Genomic DNA, 25,192 nt, shown 5'->3' with positions numbered 1-25,192 from the left:
TAACTGTATATGTAACGCTGGCTCATGAACCAATGGGGAGGAAGTCAGACAAGCAGGGGCGTAGAGCAAGCGGGGCTCTGAGGTTATTTTATGCCTTCCTTTCATTCTACAAAGACTACATTTAAACTATCACAGAGAGAGGGTACAAAAAAGCCACCTTACTCGAGAAGGAAAACCAGACATGTATTGAGTGCAGGTGCTGTGCTCGATATTGACATGAATCCTCCCCAAACCATGTGAGGTAGGTGACAGTCACCCCTATTTGTTCCCAGGTTGACCTGAGATGCTGCCTGTGGGCACCGAGGGCAGGGCCCGCTGCACAGTCAGTGCTGGTGACTTTCGCCATCACCTGACGCACGTGCTCACTGTTGACCGGCCTCTATGTACCAGGCACTGTGCTGGGCTGGGGTTACACACAGGACAAAACTCTCAGGTCTATGACCTAGTAACTAGAGTCAAGCTGGTTTATTTAAGTTCAGTAATGGCCACAATAAAAGAAAGGGAGCACGGAAAAGGAGAGACCTTTAAAGGGGAAGCAGGCAGCAGCCTGAGTCTTGAGTGCTGGGAACAGATGTGTAAATCTGTTTGGTGGCTGGGGGGACAATAAATGAAAAGAAGGGGAGGATCTCTACAACCGAGAATATCCTCTGCTTCTTTTTAAAGTCTCCCAGAGATGGAGACGCCCAGGCTCCAAAACTCCCCTCCGAGGCCCATCTGCACAGCCTGGAGTTTACCGTCCACAGAGGTCTCCGCGGCAAGAGAAGCCTGTGTCAACGAAGGAGCAGCTGCTCCCGTAGAAAGGAGGTGACGACGGGGCTGTGGGCAGAGCCTCCTCTCCCATAACCTGACTCCTAAGCTTTAAAATGTTTGCTTAAAAATCGTGATTCTTGCCTCAAATGTCCACTGGGTGTCTTTCTAAGAAATCGTTAGTGAGGCTCATCTCCGCTTCATCTAACTTTGAATTTCCCCTTTGAATCTGAATTAACCATATCTTTCTTACTCTGAACAGCTGAGTTTATGGGGAACAGCCCTCTGGGGGGGCAGGTGGCTCCTTCTGGTGAATTCCCAGTCGCATTTCTGCTTCAGAAGCTCATGTCCCCCAAACGCCAAGCTGTGGGAATACAGTTTTTTCCGAGCATTTCTTCAGCTCTGAGGGTTTCTGCCGGCAGCCTGCTCACCTCACCTGTCCCCTCTTCTCTACTCTCCTGCCTCATCTAACACAAAGCAAAAAGACGAAGAAAAAACTTACAAGAGAAGGGCCACTGGGCTATGTAACATGTATAATTCCGTTTTCCTAATTATAAGAAACAGAACACTTCAACGTGGGAGATTGGGGACCCGCCGTGCAGGCCTCACAGTGTCAAGCACACGCACATGTATGATGCATTTCTTTAACATCTGACAGTCATTTCGTGCATTCAACTAGTGAGGATCTGAGCGCCAGGACGACTGGAGGTACCAAGGGCTCCAGGCCCCAGAGGACAAGGCAGTCTGACCAGGGGACAAGGGGTCAGGCAAAGGGGAAGGAAGAAAGGCATTGGTTGGAGGGCGGGGGGGTGGGCGAGTGCAGGGGCGCCTCCTCCTGGGACCCGCCAGCGGGGTGGCCGGGAGGACACGGAGGGATGTCAGGACCAGAGGCTGAGCCCAGGAGGCACAGGCGCAGATGCCAAGTCTCACGTGCGCGTCTAGGGATGCGGACTTTATCCTAAACCTCCAAAGGACTGGCAGCTACAGAGCATCAGATCTGTGCCTCCAAGAGCTGGATGGTTTGCACGTGGAAAACATCAGGAAGGAGACAAGGCTGGAGCAGGAGGCCAGGGAGGGGCTGTTGCGGGGCTTTCGGGGAGAGAGCCCGGTGGCCTGAACAAGCACGGCAGCGGTGGGAGGGGCAGCGGCCGGGGCCACCAGAGCTTGTGGAGCCGGAATCAAGAGGACGGAGACCAGCTGTGTGGACGAGGGAAGGGAAGGGGTTGCAGAGGACGGCCACTGAGATCTGACGTAGGTTTGGGAATGAAGACACGAGGTCAGGGGACACAAAGACAACAGGGCCAACGCTGAAACCCCGACTATCACCCACATTTAAGGAATGAGGGGCGCGAAGAGAGTGCACAAAGGGAAACGCAAGTAGCAGCTAGGGAAGAAATTACCACTGATCATCTACGCAGATGCTCCTGTCACCCAAGACTCCGGGCGGAGAGGAAGGACACGTGCCTCTGGCAGAGGGACAGAGGGAGGGACGGGCTGAGTCCCTCTGAAAGGAGCCAGCTGAGGCGCAAAGCCCCGGTGGCCTGCAGGGGGCGCCGCAGATCTGTCCACGCCGGCAGAGGCCCAGGCCCTGCAGGAGGCTGCCTGGGGCCCCTGGCACAGCACATGCCACGTTACAGGAAGCGAGAGAGCGGCCCTGGCCCTGGCAGGGCAGGTGTGACCACGGCCCCGAGCACCCCGTCAGGAAGGTGGGGTAGGAGTGACCACTCCCACCTTTCTGACGGACACGAACTGCAAAACACAGGAGGGGACCCAGCTCCAAGCACGTGGCCTGTCTCAGGCAAAGCCAGAAGGAACTCTGGTCTTCTGGCTCCTAGCTTAAAAAGTGATACCACCACACGTGATGGCAGAAGCCAGGCACACAATGTGGGAAAGAACCGGGAGATGCCAGGTGTGGCCCCGCCCTCCTCCCGCGTCGTGGCCAGCCTGAGCCTTCTGGCAAAGACCCGCATCTCCTTGTACTCAGATCGGTGGAGCTGCCCGGGGGGTTGGCATCCTGCCGTCACAGGCCCTTCGAAATGAAAGGCAGAAAGTAAACGCAGCTGTTCATGGCTCAGTCCCCAATCTGAACGTCTGCACAGCTCAGGCACTCTCATGTCATTAATTTATGAGGAAAAAGGCAGCCAAGGTACACAACCATGAGAGCCACCAAAGCGGTCACAAGCCAGCCGCACTGTCACACGGGCTCCTCCTGGCCAGGAGACAGGGCAGCGGAGGCGTAGCAGGAGGCTGTGTCTCCAGGGGCCCAGCCCCGCTCTGCTGCTCACCTGCCACGGACTCTGGACAAGGTACTTCCCTCCCGAGCTGGGCGCCCGAGGATAGGCGCCCCCTCACGAGGAAGCCACCAGGGTTACATTCGATTATCTATGCGCAGTGCTGGGTAGCATACGTGGCACACGGCTAACTCTCCCATCTCAGCCGTCACTACCATAATTCTGATTATTACTTAAAAACCAGCGTGCAGGCAAAGCCGGTGCTGCTGGGCTTGGTCAGCCTGGGCCTCGGAAACTTGCAATCCTCACGTCTCACTCACTGGCCCACGGGCTCGACAGAGGTTCGCCCAGTGGCCCTCGGGAAGGAAGGGACCCGCCTCGGCCTCAGGGGCCTGTCTCTCGGAGACACAGCTAGGAAACCAGCAAGAGTGTGATGGACCGGCGGGTGCACAGTGGGAGGGGCACCGATGGTTGCTTCAGTAGTGGGAGAGTTTGGAGTAGGTCGTACCGGATGGTAAGAATCAGCAGAGACGGGGACACTGGAGATAGTAAGAATTCGACAGAGGATGGCTCTAAGCAGAGGCCCCGGCGGGGGGATGCCTCTTCTTCCACTGGTGCGGTGGGGAAAGGCAGGTTTGTAGGCTGAGTGACAGGAAACTGATGGGTTTCCCATCACAGTTTCTATTCTCAAGTCAGAAGTGAGATCACAGGCTAAAGGGGAAAGTGGTGGGTCCAGAGAGATTTCAGGAATGCGAGGGAGGCCTAGAGATAACCATTGCCTAGAAGAGGAAAATGAGTCTGACCGGAGAAGCACAGACGCCTTAATTTGTAAAAATGCCCACGTTATTAAATACGCTTTAAGAGTGTAAAGAACACGGGCTCTGCAACCAGCAGCGTAGGTTCTGTCCTAATTCCACTACTTAATACCTGTGTGACCCTGGGCCAGTTGCATAGCCTCTCTGAACCTCAGTCTCTGCATCTGTACAATAAGGGTAGTAAGAGTCCCTTCCTCATAAAGCTTTTTCTTGGATAGATTAAATGCAAACAGGTTAGTATAGCATCTGGCAAACAGTAAATGCCATGTAAGCCCCAGCAATGACGACAGTGAGCGTTATTGTTTTCAACGTCTGCCAACCTGATAGAGAAGAAAAATAGTTCTCCCATTTTTATTCTTTGGCAAGTTGAACCCCTATCTCTCAGCCTGTGCAAATCCTCCAGATCCTGGGGGCGAGACCCAGCTCATACTCCATGTTCTGTGAAGCTCTGCTTGACCACCACAAGCCTTCCTCTCCTAAGTTCCAGAAATACTGCCTGTACCTCTCACTCATCATCTAGCAAACATACACCCCCTTGAACCCTTGCTCATCTTTTAGTATATAAAGGCTTTGTTTACGTAACTGGACTGAGACGGGGCATCTTCCTAACATGTACCGTCTTTGCCGGCCCTCACCAGGTCTAGTGTCACGTCCTTCACACGACAGGTGTGCGATGTGTAGCACACAGGGCTGATCTAAATCGATCAAGGACGTGTGACCAAGACAACCCACCTGATGATTAAGTTGTCCTCCCCAAGGGTCACGACGGTGGCTTCCGTGGCTTGTAGAGACATGAGTTTGGCGAGGGCTTCTGAAGTTTTGCTCTAAGAAATAACCAGAAGGTAGAATGAGAGCGATACTAAGCTGGCCTGTGCAAACCCAGACCATCAATCACAAGGCTGGTGTTAGAGAAAACCCCGCAAGAAAAGGCTGCCTCCGTAACGCGGTCCCTCTGCACGCCTGCGGGCTCTCCCGGGATGAGTGTCACTCACTGCCCGTCAACACGCAGCCGTGCCATCCCCGCGCTGAGTGTACAGTGCAACTGAGTTCTATGAATTACATTTCAGATTGAAGAAGCAATGCCAGTCTGCCCAATGACTGTTTTCTTTTAGGTTCAATTTAATTTCTTTTAGGACCTGAGTCCCACTCTCTTATATTAGGATACATTGAAATCTGGGAACAAGGCAGGGTGCTAAAAATGGCACGACCCTATGGTGGAAATGTGGATTTCTAGACTAGGAAGCGACACACTCAGTTATGTACCAAGAGGTTCGGTACGAGCTCTGACCCGAAATCCAGGGTTCTTTCCACTGCACGATGCATCTGAACAAAGGTTTTAATAATTAACCAGATTAGCTGGGATTTCAGAAGCAGAGACCAGTTTGGAGATTGGTGGTCAGAACACCTAGTTATACGTAGGTTTCATGTTTCTTTAAGCCTTGCCCTAGATTGTGTATGATTAGTAATTCTAAACATGGTGCTCAGATAAATTAAGGTTTGTGTTACTGAGGAAACAGTTCTTCCTTTAACCTGAGGCTGCAGTTACCTTTGCCACGTGTTCCAGCCACCGCCCCAGGGCAATGAACACGAAGAGCATGGGGGGCGTGTCAAAGAAGGTCACCGGGCTCCTCTCCGCCTTCTCCGCGACGGCCACCACCAGGATGACGAGGGAGTAGACGTAGGCGATGCTCGTGGCCAGCACGATGAGCACGTCCATGCTGGCCGCCCTGTGTCTCAGAGATTTGTAGGCCTGCACGTAGAAGTACCAGCCTCCGAGGAACTGAAAGGTGGTGAGAGAGAGTGACCTTGGTGACAAGGGCCCTCGGGACTGTAAATACCCTGGGCTCCCCCTCGACGCTGACATGACTTTTTTCCTCCATAGGTGATGTGTACGAAATGTACTTCCTGATTCAGAGGACTTCTGACCACAGGAGTGGCTGATCCAGGGAGACCTTTAAGACCCAGAGCACTGGACAACCTAGATGTCCATCAGTAGGAGAATGCTCAAGATGGTGAAAGAAATCATGGTGCGTTCATACTGTGGACAGTGCTATGCGGTCCCTGAAGACAATGTGCTAGGCCCCTAACCGCTGGTGTGAGAGATGTACACAGTACGTGGTTAAGTGAAAAAGCCAGTTATAAATCAGTGTATCTAGTATTATCCTATTTCGGCCAAAAAAAAAGCCTGTGTCTATAGTATGTGAACATATACACACACATACATACGCACGTAAATATGTGTTTTTTTCTATGCAGATGAAGATCTGGAAAAACCAAATTGAGGCTATAAACACTTGCCCCCAGATAATCCTAATTAATATTAATTAATTCTAATATTAAGTCAGGAGTTTCATTTTCTATTCCAAAATAAATGGAAGGCACACTTCCCACTAGAAATACAGCTAGCTACTTAATGCGGTTCCCAGGGCAGAAGTAACACGAAGCCTGCCCCTTTTAAATCATGATTCCTCAGGACCACGTTTCAGTCATTCAAGCCAAGACGTGGAAGAGAGCAGCATGAGCTCCAGGGTGGTCCAGCTGCTGCTTCTAACATCGAATTCAGCTGAACCATAAGCACACAAGACACACGGGATCACCAAGCCTTGCCGCAGGGGGCTGCTGTTCCGGGGGAGTCTGGTCATCTGTGGAACTGCCCGTGTTAGAGGATGCCCCCCAGCTGGTCATAAGACAAGAAAGCAGCAGCTGGCTGGGTGGTGGGAAAGCGGCAACGAAGCTGCACTTGGAGTGCTCTGAAGGGCTGTGCTGGCCTAAGAGGACAGAGCACCTGCTGGCCACACACAGGCACGCTGGGCAGGTGTGCCCACCCCCCGATACGCACCTGGACAAAGGTACACAAGATAAAGAAGACGAGGTTCAGGATGGACAGTCCCGGGATGATGTTGTGGTCCAGCAGCATAGACTCGTGGGGCTCGTGGCTGGGTATCAACATATAGATCATTAAACCCATGACAGGGATGCCAAACACCAGGCTGCACAGGAAAGACTTCTTCCACCTGGAAAGAAACACAGCAACACCGACATATCAGGTACCGCCGGTCACCTGGCTTCTGGCCCCGTCCCCTCCCGAGGACTTGGTTTGAGACTGGCCTCTGCCACATGTCTGGGACAGACCAGCAAGGGCTAAAGTGAAAGCAAGGCTCTCTCCCTACATCGGCCATCTGAGGGGAACATCAAAGGTCTAAACTTCACTGCAAGGATGCTCCAGAGACGTTTAGACACAGCCCCTGCCTGCCCGTGGCTGACGTGGCACCTGCAATCTACAGGTGAGGCAACCGGGGTCCAGAAGCTGAGAATTCAGCCCCAAAGAGGTGGACCATCCTCAGCCTATGGCTGCTACCGCTCTTTTTCCAAACTGCAATCGTTTATAGACTCCCAAGAAAAAAACAGATAAAAGGAACATTTCATTAGTATAAACTTATACATTCAACTTTTAAACTATTACTTAAAATAGAGTCAGTGTGAACAGTGCAGCTGCCTTGATGAAGTTTGCAATCGGGGTCACAGGTGACAGCCATGGTCTCACATCAGCCTCACCATCCATGAAATTCCAACCAAGCACTCGTGGAAGCTGTAGAAGGCATAGCCTCACCGCTGATCCGAAGACCACGGGCCTGCGAGATCGGAGTCTCACACTCCCAGGCCCCTGCCTCCAAGCGCTCTTGGAAGCTGTAGGAGGCATAGCCTCACCGCTGATCCGAAGATCACGGGCCTGCGAGATCGGAGTCTCACACTCCCAGGCCCCTGCCCCCAAGCCCCGAAAAGACCTCGCTTCCTACCCCACTCCTCTCAGACCGACAAACTTCCACTCATTCTTTGAGGCTCAGATCGTGTGTCCCCTGCTTGTTAGCTTCCCAGACTCCCCAGAACCCACCTGCATCATTGCTCACCCACTCTTCCCAGCCCAACCAAGGGCCCCTCTAAGGTAGGGGTGACACCCTATTCACCCCTAGCACCCGGCACAGTGCCCTGCATAAAACAGCGGGCTTGTGTTTGTTGAATGAATGAGTGAACATCTGCAACAGTGAACGAGCTCAGGTCTCCTGCTTCCCGAGCCATTTTCTTTCCACTTGGCCGTAATTCCTGTCCTCGGATCCTAGATCTTGACCCACTCCAGTAAAGTCTTGAAATACTATAAAAGAAAGAACCCACTCTTCCCTTCCTCCCAACGTAAGTGCTGTCCAATCTGTTAATGACCAGCCATAGGTAACTATTTAAATTAAAATTAGTTAAAATGAAGGGAAATTAAAAATTCACTTCCTGAGTCACACTGGCTGCATTTCATACTGGGCAGTGCAGATATAGAGCGTTTCTGTCACAGCAGAAGGTACCGTGGAACAGCGTTGTTTTAGAGGATTAACGTTACGAGGGTAAAGGCAACTAATTCAGCAGAAGGCGCCGTGGAAGGTGGAGGTAGCAGGGACACCAATTAGCACCGAATGAGGTAGAGGCGGGCCAGGGGAGAGGCAGCCCTTAGAGCTACAGTTTATCTTCTGTGTTCTACCTACTGCTTTATTTCCAGCTTGTGGTCCAAGTGATGAGCACTGGGGTTCCTCTGGGCCAGGGAGACATGAAAGCCGATTTCCTTGTTATTAGAAAGAGGAAACAAGAAAGAAGGCACTTGGTTAAAACAGGCATCGGTAGAAACCATTTTACATCTTTGGAAATAAGAAAGTTAATCTAGGGCTTCCCTGGTGGCGCAGTGGTTCAGAGTCTGCCTACCAATGCGGGGGATGCAGGTTCGAGCCCTGGTCTGGGAGGATCCCACATGCCGCAGAGCGGCTGGGCCTGTGAGCCACAATTACTAGGCCTGCGCGTCTGGAGCCTGTGCTCCGCAACAACAGAGGCTGCGATGGTGGGAGGCCCGCGCACCGTGATGAGGGGTGGCCCCCGCTTGCTGCGACTAGGGAAGGCCCATGCGCGGAAACGAGTACCCAATGCAGCCATAAATAAATAAATAAATAAATAAATAAATAAATAAATACATTAAGGAAAAAAAAAGTTTTTTTTTTTAAAAAAAGAAAGTTAATCTAAAACCGCCTCAGAGGACTGTATTGGTTTTTCCGCTCACGACTTCTGTCCCCACGTCACTGTACAGATCCCGTCGGAGGTTCCAAGGCAACTGCTGCTCCTTCTGTGGGCAAAGGCAGCAGATGCCGGGATGTAACTTAGCACACCCTGAGCTGATTGATGCTGAGTTATAAACTCGGGATCTGTGAGTTACGGACTCCCCAGTATCAAGCGGTCGGGAGTATCGCTCTCTGTAGGAGGAAGCTGAAGGTCAGGGATTAAACTCCTGTCCAAAGCTACAGCACCATCGGAAGCGCTGAATCCAGCTGCAGGCCCCCCGGCTCCAGCCCAGGCCTCTCCCAACGAGCAGACCTTGGCTCCGGCAGTACCTGTGGTTTTCTCAGGGATTATCTCAAGCAATTCTTTCACCATTTTGCTCCTCCACCCTCTCTATTTTATTTGATCTGGTCGCTAAATCTCTGATTCCCTGCATAAAATTATACAGGAAAGGTTGTCAGGAAATGTCCTGTCAGTCAGCACGATGTAAAGAGGGGCCCCGGGACTCTGATGTTGGGATTTTACACAAAAATTAAGAGTTATGTTGGAAGAAAGAGCATGTAAGGCCATCTAACGACAAATCCTTTACAACGAATACCGGCCTAATTACATCAGGGAAAGATGCCCCAGAGATGCAGGAATGGGGGCCAGACATTGGCAATCCACCTCCAGTAAGAACAAGCAGGGGACTGCGGCGGGCTGGGCAGCTGGGTGGAGGCCAGCAAGGATTAGTGCCTCAGTTGACTTCTCTCCCTCATTAATGCCTTATCACTACTGTTCTGTAAGACCCATGGGGTGGCAGAAACTGGATGCCCACTGAGCTTGGAACTAGGAGATCTGGGTTGGAGCACCAGCTCTGCAACCTTTAGCTGGGTACCAGGGATCAAAGTCTCCTAACCTCTCTGGGGGATCTCTCCTCATCTGATAAAGAAGCTGCATTGTCTGCCTCTAAGATTGAGGCACTGTTATCAACAGCAGTAGCAGTATTTGCACCTCAAAGAGCTCTGCATGGCCAGACAACAGACAGCATCTCTCTTAACACACACACACACACACACACACACACACACACACACAAATTTAAAACAACTTGAAGCCTGCTATGAGATGTTTAATTTCATAAGGAATTTCATAAGCAGTAGTTTCTGCTAAACTTCACCATTCGTTGTTATGAGTTCATCTTGCTCTGTTTTGACCAGATATCTTGACCCATTCAGATCACCACTAATGCTCATCCTCTCCTGGTGTGATATGATACAGACCTGAGAGAAGACACAGAATGTCTGTGGACAAAGTGAGGGAACGATGGGGGTGGGAGTACAGAAAACCACTGTGATTGATTTTCCAAAGGAGAAATGGCTAAACTCTCCACCTGTAAAGGAGGCCTAGTATAGTGGTCAAACGCAGTGTAATTCTTCCCAACACCAACATTCCTTTGGTCTGTAGATACGTGGCACAGATGTAAATATTACTTAAAAAACTTACAATTAGGCAATTTTGGGGGGGGGGTGGTCACACTGCATGGCTTGCGGGATCTTAGTTCCCCAACCAGGGATCAAACCCAGACCGTCGGCAGTGAAACACTGGACAGCCAGGGAATTCCCGCAATTAGGCAATTTAATACCATCTGCCAGGAATCTTGGCAATCCTGCTGTTTCTCAGGGAATATCTGAAATTAAAACAATAATAATGTGTTTTTCTCCCCATCATTTTCTTACCCATTCACTGATTCCCCCTCAAATTATCTGATATTTACTAAACGCTCACAAGTTGAGTCACCTTATTTCCACGGGAAATCTTGCAGGATTTTAGATTAGGTGTTTGTTTTTTTTTTTTTTTTTTTGCTTAGCTATATTTTGCTCATTTTTCTATGATGATTATAAATCACTGTGTTTTAAAAGGTGGGTACAATAGTTTTTTGATAAATGATTTACCTCGATAATTTTGACAATATCCCGCGGACCGATCATTTCAGGATCAAACTTCACATGGGCTTTGCTGGTGGCAAGAGCCACAGAGGCGTAGGTGATGCCGTTTGTCCTTGTGAGCTTGGACTCTATGTTGTGAACACAGGACGTGCAGGTCATCCCCGTGATCTGCGGCAAAGGATGACAAAGATCCCACTGACCCAGAGGATCCCACCAAAGGCACACAGGGAGCTGGGTTAACAGGCAGCCACCAGTCTGTCCTCCTTCCCAAGATGCTGGACTCACAACCCCCAGGTGCAAGATTTTCACCCCGGACATTCCCGCAGGAGCCTCGGGGATATAAACAGCGGTGCTTCCTCAGCTCACATACAGGAGACCAATCGCTAAGCAGATGGCAAGGACCGAGGCCCCACTCGCAGCTCTGCTAACAACGGGCTTTCACAGCACTCTACGCCCTGTGTTGGTTTTGCATTTCTGCCACCCCGTGCTGTGTGCACTGAGAAAGAAGTTCCAAGTGAGCCAGCCACCCCTGTACTATGCATTAGGCAAGCCGGACAACTCACTCTTCTGAGTATCAGTGGTCAGCACTTCCCAGAATACAAATTAAATACAGACATGAAATGCCTGAGCACGTGACGACAATACAACTATAGGACACTGTAATAAGAAAAAAAAAACATTGTTCAAAAAGATGTTTTCACCTGCCCCACTGATTGTCTTGCTCTAGGTTTCCACACCGTAGTGTGCGCAGAGATGTGCACCTCGGGCCCCGGAGGTCTGACCCAGCAAGTACTACACTGTGCCCCTCTGCACACACCGAGGCCCATCCAGAGCAAAGGATGTGCTCTGCAAAGAACTCCACTTCTCAGGAGCTCAAAGTGCCACGTGTGTCCGCAGTACTTTTTCTTCAAACGTTTACTTACCTACCGCTAATGGCAGTGACTAAACATAGCATGGAAGTTTTCACTTCGGTTAACAGCGTTATTCAATTCCCCGTGGATTCCTTCTAAGTCTCCCTTTATTTGCACAAAAAGAGCTTTGCGCAGAAGTGTTTGTGAACACGGTGTATTTGAAATACTAGAGCTATCTTCTGTCCTCGATGATTTGTTGACTAGCGCCGCTGGCAAGAGTGGGCAGACAGGAAACAATACCAGCGCCTTGTCCCTCCGCTCCCCAGCAGCCCTGGAAACAGCACCACCCCCGGCGTTCACCCCGGACTGAGCGCCTGGGGACACTCTGGTCACCAAGTACCTTGTAGACACACCTGTGCCTACAAGGTGGCCCCGACTGCCTCGCTCACTCCCATCCCGTCCCGGGGCCTCGAGACGCCTCTGGCATTCCAGCTTCCTCTCGGCCTCACGGGACGTGTTCCTGTTCGACTCCCTCGAGCCACAAGCTCAGGGCAGCTGCCGTCTCCAATTCCTCTTCCTCCAACGCCATTGCCTCCTCCTCCCGATACCCTGACGCGCCTGGCGGGACCTGGCGGGACGCGCGCCTGCGACTTTCTGACATAGTGGACATTCCTTCACAAAACGAGCAGGTCCTTGTCACTGGCTTCAAAGGAAAACCCAATAGCAACGAACAGGATACATACAAGAAGGGGGAACGTCCTGACCACAACCCCGGTTGCCGTCAGAAGGCCTCCGTGGGCTGTCTCAGGCCCGCACCCCCTGGCCCCCGCTCCAGCCCAGCCACTGCGCTTACAATCAGCTCGAGGTCGCCGTCTGAGCCCGCGCAGTCCTCCATCACCTCTGCCTTGAAGCCCAGGTCCTGGATGAGCTGCGCTATCTCCAGGGGCTGGATAACTTCCGGGTTATACTTCACCTCTGCCTTTCCAGCCATCAACGCAACCAGCACTGAGAGAATCCCTGAAACCAGCAGGGCACAGCTGGAACACTCCAGGCAAGGCCTCGGGGGATGATGTGTTCAACATAAGCTAACAAAGAAAAACCTCTGCCCCAGAAGCTTCTAGAACAGTGGTTCTCACACTTGGCTGTGCATTAGGATCACCTGGGGTGGGGGCAGGGGGGAGGGCTTTTAACAATCACCTGACTGGTGATTAACTCTTAACCCAGACCCATTAAATCAGAATCTCTCAGGGTGGATACCAGGCATCTTTTTTGCCCTTTTTAAAGCTCCCCAGGTGATTCTCACACTTTGTTGGGCATATGACTCCCCTTAGGCCCTGGTTAAAGCAAAAACGCTGGTTCAGTGGGTCTGGGGAGGGTGTGAGGTTCTGCAGGCCTGCCCGGCTCCCAGGCACGGCCCATACTGCTGGCCCGGCGGGCGCCGCTCTGAGGCAGGCTCTGGGGGACACAGGTGCGGGCACACACCTCAAAGCAAGGGACACAGGTGCGGGCACACACCTCAAAGCAAGGGACAGTGTCTGCACCAGGCAACTGCTGTCACATAACAGGTGTACTTTTTTCTCCACTTCCGGACACAGGAGAAAAAAATCACTTTCAAAAGTGGTTTTCCATACTCTTCTTCAGTTTTTAATCACTTTCAGGAAAGAAAAAGAAATCCTGCGGACTATCTTGCTACCACTGTTGTTTAGTTTAAGGGGGAAAGAAAGGCTCATTCACATAAATGAAAGGAATGATGTGCTTTAGAAAGAATGTCATAAAGGATAAATATGAGGGATTCAAGTCGGGAAGAGAATCATGGGCCCTGTGAGACACAGGTTAGCTTTTGAGCCGCCAGCCCACAGGCGACAGAGGAGCTCCTAGAACACCTTGGTTTGAGAGCCACCTTTTAGAGCGCCAGGAAGCTGCAGGCTTGATGAGCAGGAGGCGGGAAACATGTTATCCTTGAGCCGGACAGAAGGACCCACGTACGGAGCCACGGGAAGAGAGAAGGTGACCCCGGAGGCCGGCAGAGTCACGGTTAAGGTATTTTCCAAACAAAAAATTGGGACAGGATTTTCACTGCACTCTCAGCTTTAAGAAACCAGATTGGTGGGCTTCCCTGGTGGCGCAGTGGTTGGGAGTCCGCCTGCCGATGCAGGGGACGCGGGTTCGTGCCCCGGTCCGGGAGGATCCCACATGCCGCAGAGCGGCTGGGCCCGTGAGCCATGGCCGCTGAGGCTGCGCGTCCGGAGCCTCTGCTCCACAACGGGAGAGGCCACAACAGTGAGAGGCCCGCGTACCGGGAAAAAAAAAAAAAAAAAAAACAGATTGGCAATGTCGTTTAGAGGACAAAACTTTGGCATTTCCGCAACACGCTATGATTTACAATGACAACAGGACAGAATGCAGGCTATTTATGTGTTTGACCGTAAGAGGCTTTGGAAGGGAAAACCACAGACTACTACCAGGACAAGCTAGTTGGGGAGGCCACCCATGACAGTACCTTGACCTTTAAACCGGATTCCCCATGGCTAACTTACTCAGCAATCCACTTTATCTCAAACTAAGTACTTCTTAAAGAGCAGGACGCCAATTGCCCCAGAACATTAGACAAACATCTGTCCTGTCACACAATGAGCCGCTGCCAGGTGATCAGGGCTCCTGATCAATGCAGTCAGTGGAGATGCCCAAGGCCATCTCGTGCCAAGGGCACACCGCCCCACGCTGCTGACCGTGGCCTCCAGCAGTCTACACGCTGCCATCCACAGCAGCATCCCAGCTCGGCGCGGTGGAGACCTCTTACCAGCTTCTTTCTGCAGGTTCCTCTCTATGTTGGACACACAGGACGCGCAGGTCATGCCTCTGACCTGTAGAAAGCACTTCTGCGGGGCCACGGTTTCGGAGGCCCGAGGGGACTTGGACACGAGGCCGGGGTTGTGGTTTGTAGGGAGACCCCCGGGCTGGGGAGTCCCGTTCTGCACGGACACAGGTGCACCAGCCGCCGTGTGCCCCGTGGCGCTCCCAGCACTGTGGTTCCCAGCGTGGGTGCTGGAACAGTTTTCTAGGATAGAATGTCACAAATCATTCAAATTAGAAGAATGGATACTTTTTTTTTCCGGAACAGGAGGCTCAAGCTTGACAATGTTCAGATGAAAGTTCCTGGAGAAGATAAAGGGGGGTTGGTGTTTCCATCACTGTCTCTCCCTCCCCACAACCAGACGGAGGCACTCGATTCCATACATAGGAAAACACGCCGATACTGCAAGGACGGAATGTTCTGGGTAGACGAATGCTCTAATGAGACAATGACGGTAAAGCAGTGGTAAGAACGCACCAGGCACCCTGCTAAGCACACGTCTGGCCTCCTTTAACTGTTAACATAGCCCTGTGGCAAGTACTACTACCATCCCCATTTTACAAGTGAAGAAAAGAGTTACAAGAAATTAAATGCTTTGCCCCAAACCCCTCAGGTATGAAGCAGGGAATCGAGCTTCTACGCCTGGCCACATCCTGGTTAACAGAGGTCCTCTCCCTCCCCGTGAGAATCAAAATGCCCCGAAACACCTCTATTGAGTCGCTGGCCCTTTTCTCGTCCTTTGTCTAGGTCCTACATACATTTTGGGCAGGAACCCTTTGTCAGCTGTACCCACTGCAAACACTGGCTCCCAGTCTGTGGTTTGCCTTCTCACCCTCATCTAACGGTATTTCTTTTGATAAAAGAAGTCCTTGACGTTAATGAAGCCCAACTTAGAGTCAGCTAAACCAACTTCAGTGGTGAGTGCATCCTGTGCTCTATTAATAGATGTGTCCACCGCCACGCTGAAAATATCCATGACACGCTCTCCTGGCACCTCTGTTATTTTAAATGAACCTCCACATTCAGGCCACTGACATACTTCAAATTAACTTCCGTGTAGGTCTGAGCTGATAGCCAAGGGTAATTTCTTTCCATTTGGACTTTCAGTAGTCCGGCTCCAATGATGAAAGTTCTCCTTTCCCCACCGAGTACCAGGGGTCAGGGAGCAGACATCTTTGGGGGCCATTACTCCACCCACCACGCATATATAGACCAATGTAACTAACCATCGACCAGATCAAGATACAGAAAATTTCATCACTCCAAAAAGTCACAGTTTTGTGATGACACAAAATACCTTGAAGAGTATGTAGGAAAAAATGACATCATTTGATGATGAACTCTCCTTACTTCAAAGTCCACAGCTGCAAAACACAGAAGCTCATTTTCTGGAAAGTGCTAAAACTACTTCCACTCACTTTAAGAGTGCAGTCGATGGACGAAGACCCTCCAGTGCTCTGGCCTTACAGCCCTCCACCTTCTGGATGCAGAGACCATCACCTCACCCAGCACAGCTCTGCTCTCCTGGACTTTGTCCTTCTTCAAAATGACTCCACCCCTTGGATGTCAGCTCTTAACATTCTAGCTCCCACCCCCACCAAACCCTCCTGCACCTGTCCAGCCCCTCCCTCTTTTTCCAGTCCATCACCACCTCCTGGATTCACTTGCCTTTCTACCCAAATATTGTTGTCAGCAATTTCAGTAGTATTCGTTAGACCTCCAACACTGAGGTCTAACTCAACTAAATTCTGGGCTTCTGGAGATTGCTAAAAAAAAAGTTTAAATAAATTAACAAAAACCCAAATAAGCCTACGCTACTGGGTCCTTTATCAACCTATGCCAACACTACGGGTGGGCATATAAATTGATTTGACTTTCTGGAAATCTATTTGACAGTATTATCAAAAACGGTACCTCTAATTGCTTGGCACTTAGTAGGGGCACAATAAATATTTGTGATGGAATGAAATAATGCTGATACCCTGTGACCCAGCAATTATGCCTTCAGATATCTATCACAAGGAAATAATTAAGGACGTGCACAAAGGAGAAACAAATCACGTAGTCTGAAGACTGTCTTCACGGACAATTGTATTTACAGTCACAACAATCCTATCAGTATTATTTACAATGACATCCACACAAGATAGATGGGAAAAATAAAGAGGAAACGAAGTTATGGTACACCCATATGCTGGGAGGCCATGCGGCCGCTGAACATGGTACTGCAGACACACGGATGGACCCGTAAGTTATGTTTATGATAAGTCACAGGGCGAAAAAGAGATTACAAAACTATGTATGATACAAACCTATATATTTCTATATAAAAATGATATAGGCCCTGGGAAAAGTCCGGATGAGCAGCTATGAAATGAAGAACACTGTGTGCATTTTCAGGGAGAGCATTCCAGACACAGGGGACAGCAAGTACAAACCCTGAGGTGAGAACAAGCCTGGTAAGAGGAACTGAGTCAGGGCTAGAAAGGTGGTGGGTGAGGGAGCGGCTTAGGGACCACCATGAGGACTCTTCCACTCACAATACAAGACGGGATGGGCCAGGAGGGTCAGCAGCGCGACAGGATCGCTGTGAAAGCTGGTTGGGGACCGGGCTGGAAGGCAGGAAGCAGGGAGACCAGTTTGGACCCCCTTCCAGGATCCAGGAGCAGAGGACGGTAGCCTGCACCAGGGTGCTGGCCTGTCTCCTCCGCCTGGCATGCAGTCCTGCCCTTTCCTGCCTGTTCAGATCCTATCCATTCTTAAATCCTATCCACGCCCAACTCCACGGTCACCCCTACATCATGTCCTTGGGAGCCCCACAAGCGGGATTCTTCTGAATCCCAAAAGCATCTGACCTACACCTTCCTTGTTACAACACTTATTCTAACCTGCCTTGGATGATACAAGGGGCCTCTGTGGCCTGCTTCCCCGGGAGAGCGTGAACCGCCGTGGGCGGGTGCTGGGCTGCCGCTGAGCACTTCACGGCAGCTGGTACAGGACCCGGGCCCCAGAAGACCCCCAGCACGTGCAGGGGTGAGGGAACCGTGCCCTGAAAGTGACATCACTCACTTACGAGGGTGAGAGGAACATGCTATACGTAACAGGTGAATTTTCCTCACTTTGTATTCATGTATCCCATCCATCCATCCATCCATCCATTCAAAACCTACTTACCATGCAAACAGGTGAAGAAATAACAGCTGCCTTCTACAACCTGGTCTAAACGTATTTTAGCTGTCAAGTAAGGGACTGAAACTCAATGCCTGTCTCTTGCCCGTATGCTCTCAGACCCGTTCCCTCCCTCCTTCCCCCTGCTCCACTACCAAGGGGCTGACCCCTGCAAACCACTTTTCCCAGGCTCCCTTGTCAACTGGTTTCTGATTAAATTTGGCACATGGAGGTAACAAACAGGAAGCAACAGGACAGAAAGGAGGAGGACCCAAGTGTTTGCCATCTCTCCACCGGGGCCCCGGCTCCTGCATAGCCTTGCCCTTGGCCAGTTCCCACCAGGCAAGCTCAGCCCCTGGGCTCGTGTAAACTAAACACCTGCCTTCCCTCAGACCCTCCCATCTGTGGGTGGTTTTCCTGTTTTTTTAATTTCCTGTTTTCCCTCCCAGTTCCTGTTTGGTTTTTCAGCTCTGTAATCTCTCTCAAGAGTTCCCTCCATCGGCTGACCTGAGACCCTGCCTGTCCCAGCCCGTTATTTCCTTTCTCCTTCGTTTCCTTCACAAACACCTACTGTGTGCTGGGTGCTGCGGAGTCAAAGGAGAAACAAATCACATGGTTTGAAGACAGTCCTCAAGGAGCCCCTGGTCAATCCAGAATGGCCGACCAAATACAAATAATGCCTTTTTCGCGTTTAAGTGGCTATAAAAGACAGTCACCAGCACACTTATGGTTTATGCTAAATTAAGACTGCCAGGTAAAATACAGGACATCCAGGTAAAATTGAATTTCAGATAAACAGTAATTTTTTAGTATGTCTCAAATACTGCACAGGACATACTAATATTAAAACGTTACTCATTGTTTATCTGAAATTGAAACTTAACTAGGTATCCTGTATTTTTTTTTTTTTTGCAGTACGCGGGCCTCTCACTGTTGTGGCCTCTCCTGTTGCGGAGCACAGGCTCCAGACGCGCAGGCTCAGCGGCCATGGCTCACGGGCCCAGCCGCTCCGCGGCATGTGGGATCTTCCCGGACCGGGGCACGAACCTGTGTCCCCTGCATCGGCAGGCAGACTCTCAACCACTGCGCCACCAGGGAAGCCCGTCCTGTATTTTTATTTGCTAAATCTGGTTGCCTAAATACCTCTTGGGCTAAACATAATTCTCATAATTCTGGCTAATAAAAATCCCTGTTTTCTCTCCAGGTTTACGTAGTCAAGTTCAATTATTCTGCATTATACAGTTCAATGCAAATTTCTTTTTACTGCTGATAACTTGATTCCACTGTTTTAAGACTTTAAACCTTATACAAATATAGCAGATGGCGACTACATACTACATGTCTTAGCTTCTGAGTACAGGATTTACTGTTCCCGTTTCCTTATTGATTTTTGTTTAAAAAAACAAAACAAAACAAATCTCCTTCCTGAAACTTGGTACAAAGACAAAGCCCAGAATGGGGCCCAGTCGCTCCACATGACTCACCCGCTCCCCTTGGGGGTGGGTGGTGCAGGGGCCTAGGAAGGGCTCCTCGGGGTGGGGGGAGTGAGTGGGAGTCAGCCATGAGGGGCAGGACAGGGGGCCCGGCCGTGTTTCTACCACCTCCCATGGCTCACTGGCTCACTCCCACCCCCCCCAGAGGGAGCCCTCCCTAGAAGCCCCCCTTCCCCCTCACAGGGCTCACACCTGCTGCCCCGCGTGGTTTCCCCCTCCCTGCTACCACATAAGTTCTTGGGGTGGGGGTGGGGGAAGGTACCTCGCTGCTCAGCAGCCCACAGCTCACACAGACCTGGTGAGGGGCAGAAACACGAAGGACGCTAAGACAACTTGCTGGGCTCCCGAGTGAAGGCAATGGAGGGGAAAACAGGCAAGTGAGTGGCTGGCGGGTCAATGGGAGGGGGCCTGGGGACAGCCACCACCCTGGAAACTGTCTAGTGGCGTGGCATCAAGGTATGTGGGCACTTTGCTTTGGGAAGGCTGTCACACACACACACCCCTTCTCACAGCCATGGTCGGGGGTGGGTGGGAAGGGAAACCATCATCATATCCTTCCCTTCTTTCCCACTATCAACAGAATGGGCTCCAAGTGGTGAAACCAGGGTCCTGTTGTCTTTATTATTCCGTTTTGTTTAGCAGAGAAATCTCAGAGCAAATGATGATGTTTCCTTTGGAGAGAGAAGGGCCAGGTGTTCCCAAAGTACTCTTTTTAAAAAGAACACAGGGGCTTCCCTGGTGGCGCAGTGGTTAAGAATCCGCCTGCCAATACAGGGGACACGGGTTGTAGCTCTGGTCCGGGAAGATCCCACATGCCACGGAGCAACTAAGCCCGTGCGCCACAACTACTAAGCCTGCGGTCTAGAGCCCGTGCACCACAACTAGTGAAGCCCGCTCGCCACAACTACTGAGCCCACACGCTGCAACTCCTGAAGCCCTCGCACTCTAGGGCCCGTGTGTTGCAACTACTGAGCCCACGTGCTGCAACTACTGAAGCCCATGCTCCCAGAGCCTGTGCACTGCAACAAAGAGTAGCCCCCGCTCGCCGCAACTAGAGAAAGCCTGTGAGCAGCAACGAAGACCCAACACAGCCAAAAATAATAATTAAAAAAAAAAAAAGAACACAGAATCAGTGTTCTCTTCAGAAAAGAAGCTAAAAATCCAAGGAACTTAGCATCAACCACGTACCAGCCAGGACGGAGGCCTCGAATCCCATGTCCTCCACCGCAGCTCGGAGTTCTGCTGGGTGAGTTAGAGATGGATCGTAGAGAACCGTTCCTGTCCCTTCAGCCAAAGACACTGAGATACGCTGCACTCCCTCCCTCTGGGAAACCAGGCCCTCGATGGACTGGACGCAGGACTCACAGGTCATGCCAGCGATGGCCAGCACTGCAGCACAGCGCACGCCGGGCGCCTGGGGGCTCCTGGTGTCTGTCCCACTCCCTTCCGCTCCATCGGGTAGAGAGACTTTAAAGTTCCCGGGTGGCAGAGCCTCAATGGCCCTCTGCAGGGTCCCTGGGGAGATGCGGGAAGGGTCGTACTGGACTTGGGCAGTCCCGTTCTCCAGGGACACTTGGATACTCTGAACCCCTGGCTGCTGGCCAATATTTTCTTCGATGTTCAGGACACAAGACTTACAGTGCATTCCATCCACTCTCAGATACAGGGGCACCCTCTGGCTCCCCGAGGTCTCTGAGTTATTGCCATTCTGGTTAATGGAAGCCTGAGGGGCCTTTGGGTGGCTGCGCTGGAGCTGCCTGATGTCAATAGGTCCCAGGCTCACGGGGGCCACCTTGTTCTTGATGACGGCTTCAAACCCCATGTCGTTCACGTGGTCCCTGAGGTCTTGGGGTTGGATGAGGTAAGGCTGGTAAGTGATGACTGCCTCCTGGTTGCTGAGCGAGACGCGAACCCTCATGACGCCCTGCAGTTTCCCGATCTTACCTTCTATGGAGCTGACGCAGGACTGGCAGGTCATGCCCTCCACCCGAAGCTTGACCACAGCCTCCAGGGCGGGCGAGAACCTGGATGGCCGGGAGGCAGCCTTTCCCTCCGCCACAGTGGCCCGGAAGCCCATGTCCTCAATCTGACAGCAAACCTGAGGCAGGCTCAGGACTGAGGGCATGTACCTCACCATGGCGCTGCCCTGCTCCAGGGAAACCTTAACGCTCACGATACCTTTCAGACTAGACACCCTGCCCTCGATGGACTTCACACACGACTGGCAGGTCATGCCCACGATGCTGATGGTGCCGGTGGCCGTCTGAGAAGGGTGCACGCCATCCAGGCCGTCCTCGTAGCCATTGTTGTCAAAGGCAAAACTCTGCTTCATCGTTGGCTCCCAGGTTCGAGCAGGCCAGGAAATCTTAGGCAGGATCTAAAAGGAAGAGAAAGAACATTTTTTATCCTTAAAACTAAACATTTTCTAAAATCTCCTAGCTTGTGTGGCACTGAGAAAATGGAAAACAATACCACTGGTGTCCAAACATCCCAAGAGTACGAGAACATTAAAAAAGGGGAGGAAATCTATAAAGACATTACTTATCATATGAAAGGGTTCAGAGGGGTTCCTTCTAGCTCTGACTTTCTGTGATTCTGAACCCAGAAGTCAACTGCCCACCTTAGTAGAAAGCATGAAGGTTTCTGTGGGAAAGGAGAGCACGATGGGGCTGACCCACACAGAACAAGCATGGCAGGCCTACGACAGAGGCAGAGAGCACAGCAGCCCACAGCAGAAGGGCACAAGTCCCACAAGACCTCCCCAACTCCAGCTGACACCTGAAATCTCCCCACTGGACTTGGTCCTTCCAGCTTAAACTCTGGACGTCCTGCTGGAATGCAAATACACAGAATAGGCCACACCCTAATTCTGCATCTCTTTCTAGGGGTGTCCATCTCATTCTCTTAGCAGGGGTTAGACTTAATAGCCATAGGGCACATGTTCCAAATGCAGACCTCCCAGCGCATGGGGCCAGACCACAGTGCCTGTGAAAAAAGGTCTCGAAGGACGCCCCTTGAGCCACGGAAGTGAGCACAGCAGTGCCAAGGGGACCAAGAGGAGGGGGAGGGGGAAAGCTGGAAGAACAGGAAGTTGGGCTGAACAAGGCACTTGCCTTGTTCTGCCTCAGCTGAGTCCCTGCCCCGCCGGGTGCTCAGGGCCGCTGTAGACATTACCTAAAAACGACACGTGCTTCACCAAATTAAACGGATTCATTTTCTTAGCGTATCACAGCTCAAGTGTAGTTTCCTGATGTCTTCTCATGATGTGGCCTCAGCCATTCTGTTAACAAAACTTCCCTTTCGCAGGGTCCCAGCCTCACCACTCTCTTAACTAGATATATTTTTTTTTTTTTTTGCAGTACGCGGGCCTCTCACCGCTGGGGCCTCTCCCGCTGTGGAGCACAGGCTCCGGACGCGCAGGCCCAGCGGCCATGGCCCACGGGCCCAGCCGCTCCGCGGCACGTGGGATCCTCCCGGACCAGGGCACGAACCCGCGTCCCCTGCATCGGCAGGCGGACTCCCAACCACTGCGCCACCAGGGAAGCCCTAGATATAGTTTTTATACCAGTACTATTACCTGCTTCAGGCATTTGGGCACAGGCCTTTGTATATGGCAACGGATAAAAAAGCACGTCACTCGACACCTACACAAGCCTACTCATCTTCAGCTGAAGCTCGATTACATGGATTGATCTTCTCTGTCCCTGTGCATAAAATGCTTATCTTTCCAACTTCAGATTTTGAGCAGCTTCACAAGATGAAAGTTTAAATAACTTTTAAAACAGACTATAAATATTCATTTGTATATATACAGAGGAAATCACAAGCTAGTTTGGGATTAATAATTATAAGGAATTTAAAAAAATATTTTAAAATAGAGAAAAAGGGATAATTAAGTAATTTATGAGACAGTAACTCAAAAATTTGATGGATTCAAAAAACATACTGAAATTATCTATGGTGTAAATACAGAAATGTATATGATAAGGATGACATGGCATAACAGTATTAACGGACGACTGGGTAGACACCTGGGAAACCTATTTGGAAAAATATAAATTTGGAATCTACATATCAGAAGACAATTCAGACAGATCAAAGATGAAGACGTAAAAAGCAAAATAATAAAAGTACTAGATGAAGACATAGGAGAATATCTATTATAATCTCAGAGTGGGGAAAGCCTAAATATGACAAAACAAAAGCAAGAAAATCCAGAGCTATAAAATAAAAGTTTGGTATATCTAACCACAATAAGAGGAAAACAAATTGTTCAAACCAAGGCAGAAGATAAACTGAGAGAAAAAAAAGACTTGCTTTCACCTTAAGCAAATTAAGAGCTAATTCCTTTAATACATAAAGAGCTCCTTCGAAAAGAAAAAGGCCAACATTCCAACAGAAAAAAGAAGGCAGTTCATCAAAAAGGAAATGCAAATGGCTTCTCAATATATGAAAAGCAACATTAAAGGAGAAATATTAACATTCCCACCTCACATGTGAGGTTGACACGGTCTTCACCATTCAAGTTGGCACCCACTGACTCATTCCCCAGGGTTAGTGGGAATGTTACCTCTTGGGAAGGCAACTTGGCAATATCTATTAAAATAACAAATTCACATATTCTTTGACCCAGTGACTCTCTAAGAATTTAGGCAATAAATATATTTGTTTGCATGCAAAAGGAAGCATGCAACAAAGATATTAGATGCTACAACACATTGAAAACAACATAAATGTCCATCAATAGAGGCTGATAAATTACTGCACAAATGTACAATGGAATACTATCTAGCTCTTAAAAAGAATGAGGCAACTCTATAAACAGTGAAATAGACTGGTATCTAATATATGGTTCAGTGAAAACAGCAAGGCACAGAATATACAGCACATCTAGGAACTTCCCTGGTGGTCCAGTGGTAAAGAATTCATTTTACAATGCAGGGGACTAGGGTTCGATCCCTGGTCAGGGAACTAAGATCCCACATGCCACGGGGCCACTAAGCCCATGCACCACAACTACTGAGGTCGTGTGCCTCAACTAGAGCCTGTGAGCCGCAAACTAGAGAAAAGAAAACCTGCGTGCCGTAACTAGAGAAAAGCCCACGCACCACAACGAAAGATCCCGCATGCCTCAACGAAGATCCTGCGTGCTGCAACCGAGGCCCAAACGGCCAAAAATAAGTTAAATAAATAAATAATAGGTAAGCCTTTGACAAGAAAAAAGAATATACAGTGCATCTAGTATTTCGGTTATCTGCTGCTCAAGACAAACCAAACTTAGTGGCTTATGAAGACAGCTCACAGTTTTTCAACCTGGACAGGGTTTGGCAGGTAAAGCTCATCTCTGGGGTGGCTGAATGGGGCTGGAGGTTCCACTTGCAAGAAGATGGCTCATTCATCACATGGCTGGCAGGTTGAGGGTGGCTGCTGTTGGCAGGGACCTTGGCTCTCTTGCATGTAGCCTCTGCACGTGGCTAGGCTGGGTACCTCACCGCTGGGGGTTTCTGGGTTCTGAGAGGGAGTGTCACAGTAGTTAGCATTCACAGAGAACAAGTCCCAGTGTGCAAGCACTTAGCAAGCCTCTGCTTGCATCATACCTGCTAATCCACCATTGTCCAAAGCCAGTCACGTGGCCACGCTCAGTCAATAAGGAAGAGAGTTACATAAGTGCTTACATACAAGGAAGTGGAGTTCACTGGGAGGACCACCAAAATAAGTCTATCACAGCATGCTAGCACTGTTTGTGAGAGAAAAAGAATACAACACACGCAGATGTTTATGCAAGTATGGAGTTACCCGTGGAAGAACACATAAGTGCTTACATACAAGGAAGTGGAGTTCACTGGGAGGACCACCAAAATAAGTCTATCACAGCATGCTAGCACTGTTTGTGAGAGAAAAAGAATACAACACACGCAGATGTTTATGCAAGTATGGAGTTACCCGTGGAAGAACACATAAGTGCTTACATACAAGGAAGTGGAGTTCACTGGGAGGACCACCAAAATAAGTCTATCACA

The 25,192-nt window shown here is 50.4% G+C and overlaps 1 protein-coding gene across 1 annotated transcript in view; it reads right to left on the bottom strand.

Annotated features, from left to right (window-relative positions):
• ATP7B (ATPase copper transporting beta) overlaps positions 1-21,504 on the bottom strand; it is a 38,297-nt gene extending 16,793 nt beyond the window's left edge. The window contains 8 exon segments of the mRNA XM_060128992.1: positions 4,526-4,617; positions 5,340-5,573; positions 6,633-6,807; positions 8,320-8,396; positions 10,813-10,974; positions 12,511-12,674; positions 14,458-14,715; positions 20,361-21,504. Of these exon segments, the coding sequence (XP_059984975.1) occupies positions 4,526-4,617; positions 5,340-5,573; positions 6,633-6,807; positions 8,320-8,396; positions 10,813-10,974; positions 12,511-12,674; positions 14,458-14,715; positions 20,361-21,504 (2,306 nt within the window).
• Between the last annotated feature and the right edge of the window lie 3,688 nt (positions 21,505-25,192).

The sequence above is a fragment of the Lagenorhynchus albirostris genome, chromosome 18 (genome assembly GCF_949774975.1).
Source record: "Lagenorhynchus albirostris chromosome 18, mLagAlb1.1, whole genome shotgun sequence".
Taxonomy (NCBI): Eukaryota; Metazoa; Chordata; class Mammalia; order Artiodactyla; family Delphinidae; genus Lagenorhynchus; species Lagenorhynchus albirostris.
The sequence above is the reverse complement of the archived record's forward strand: the minus strand, read 5'-3'. Positions and strand labels throughout refer to the sequence as shown.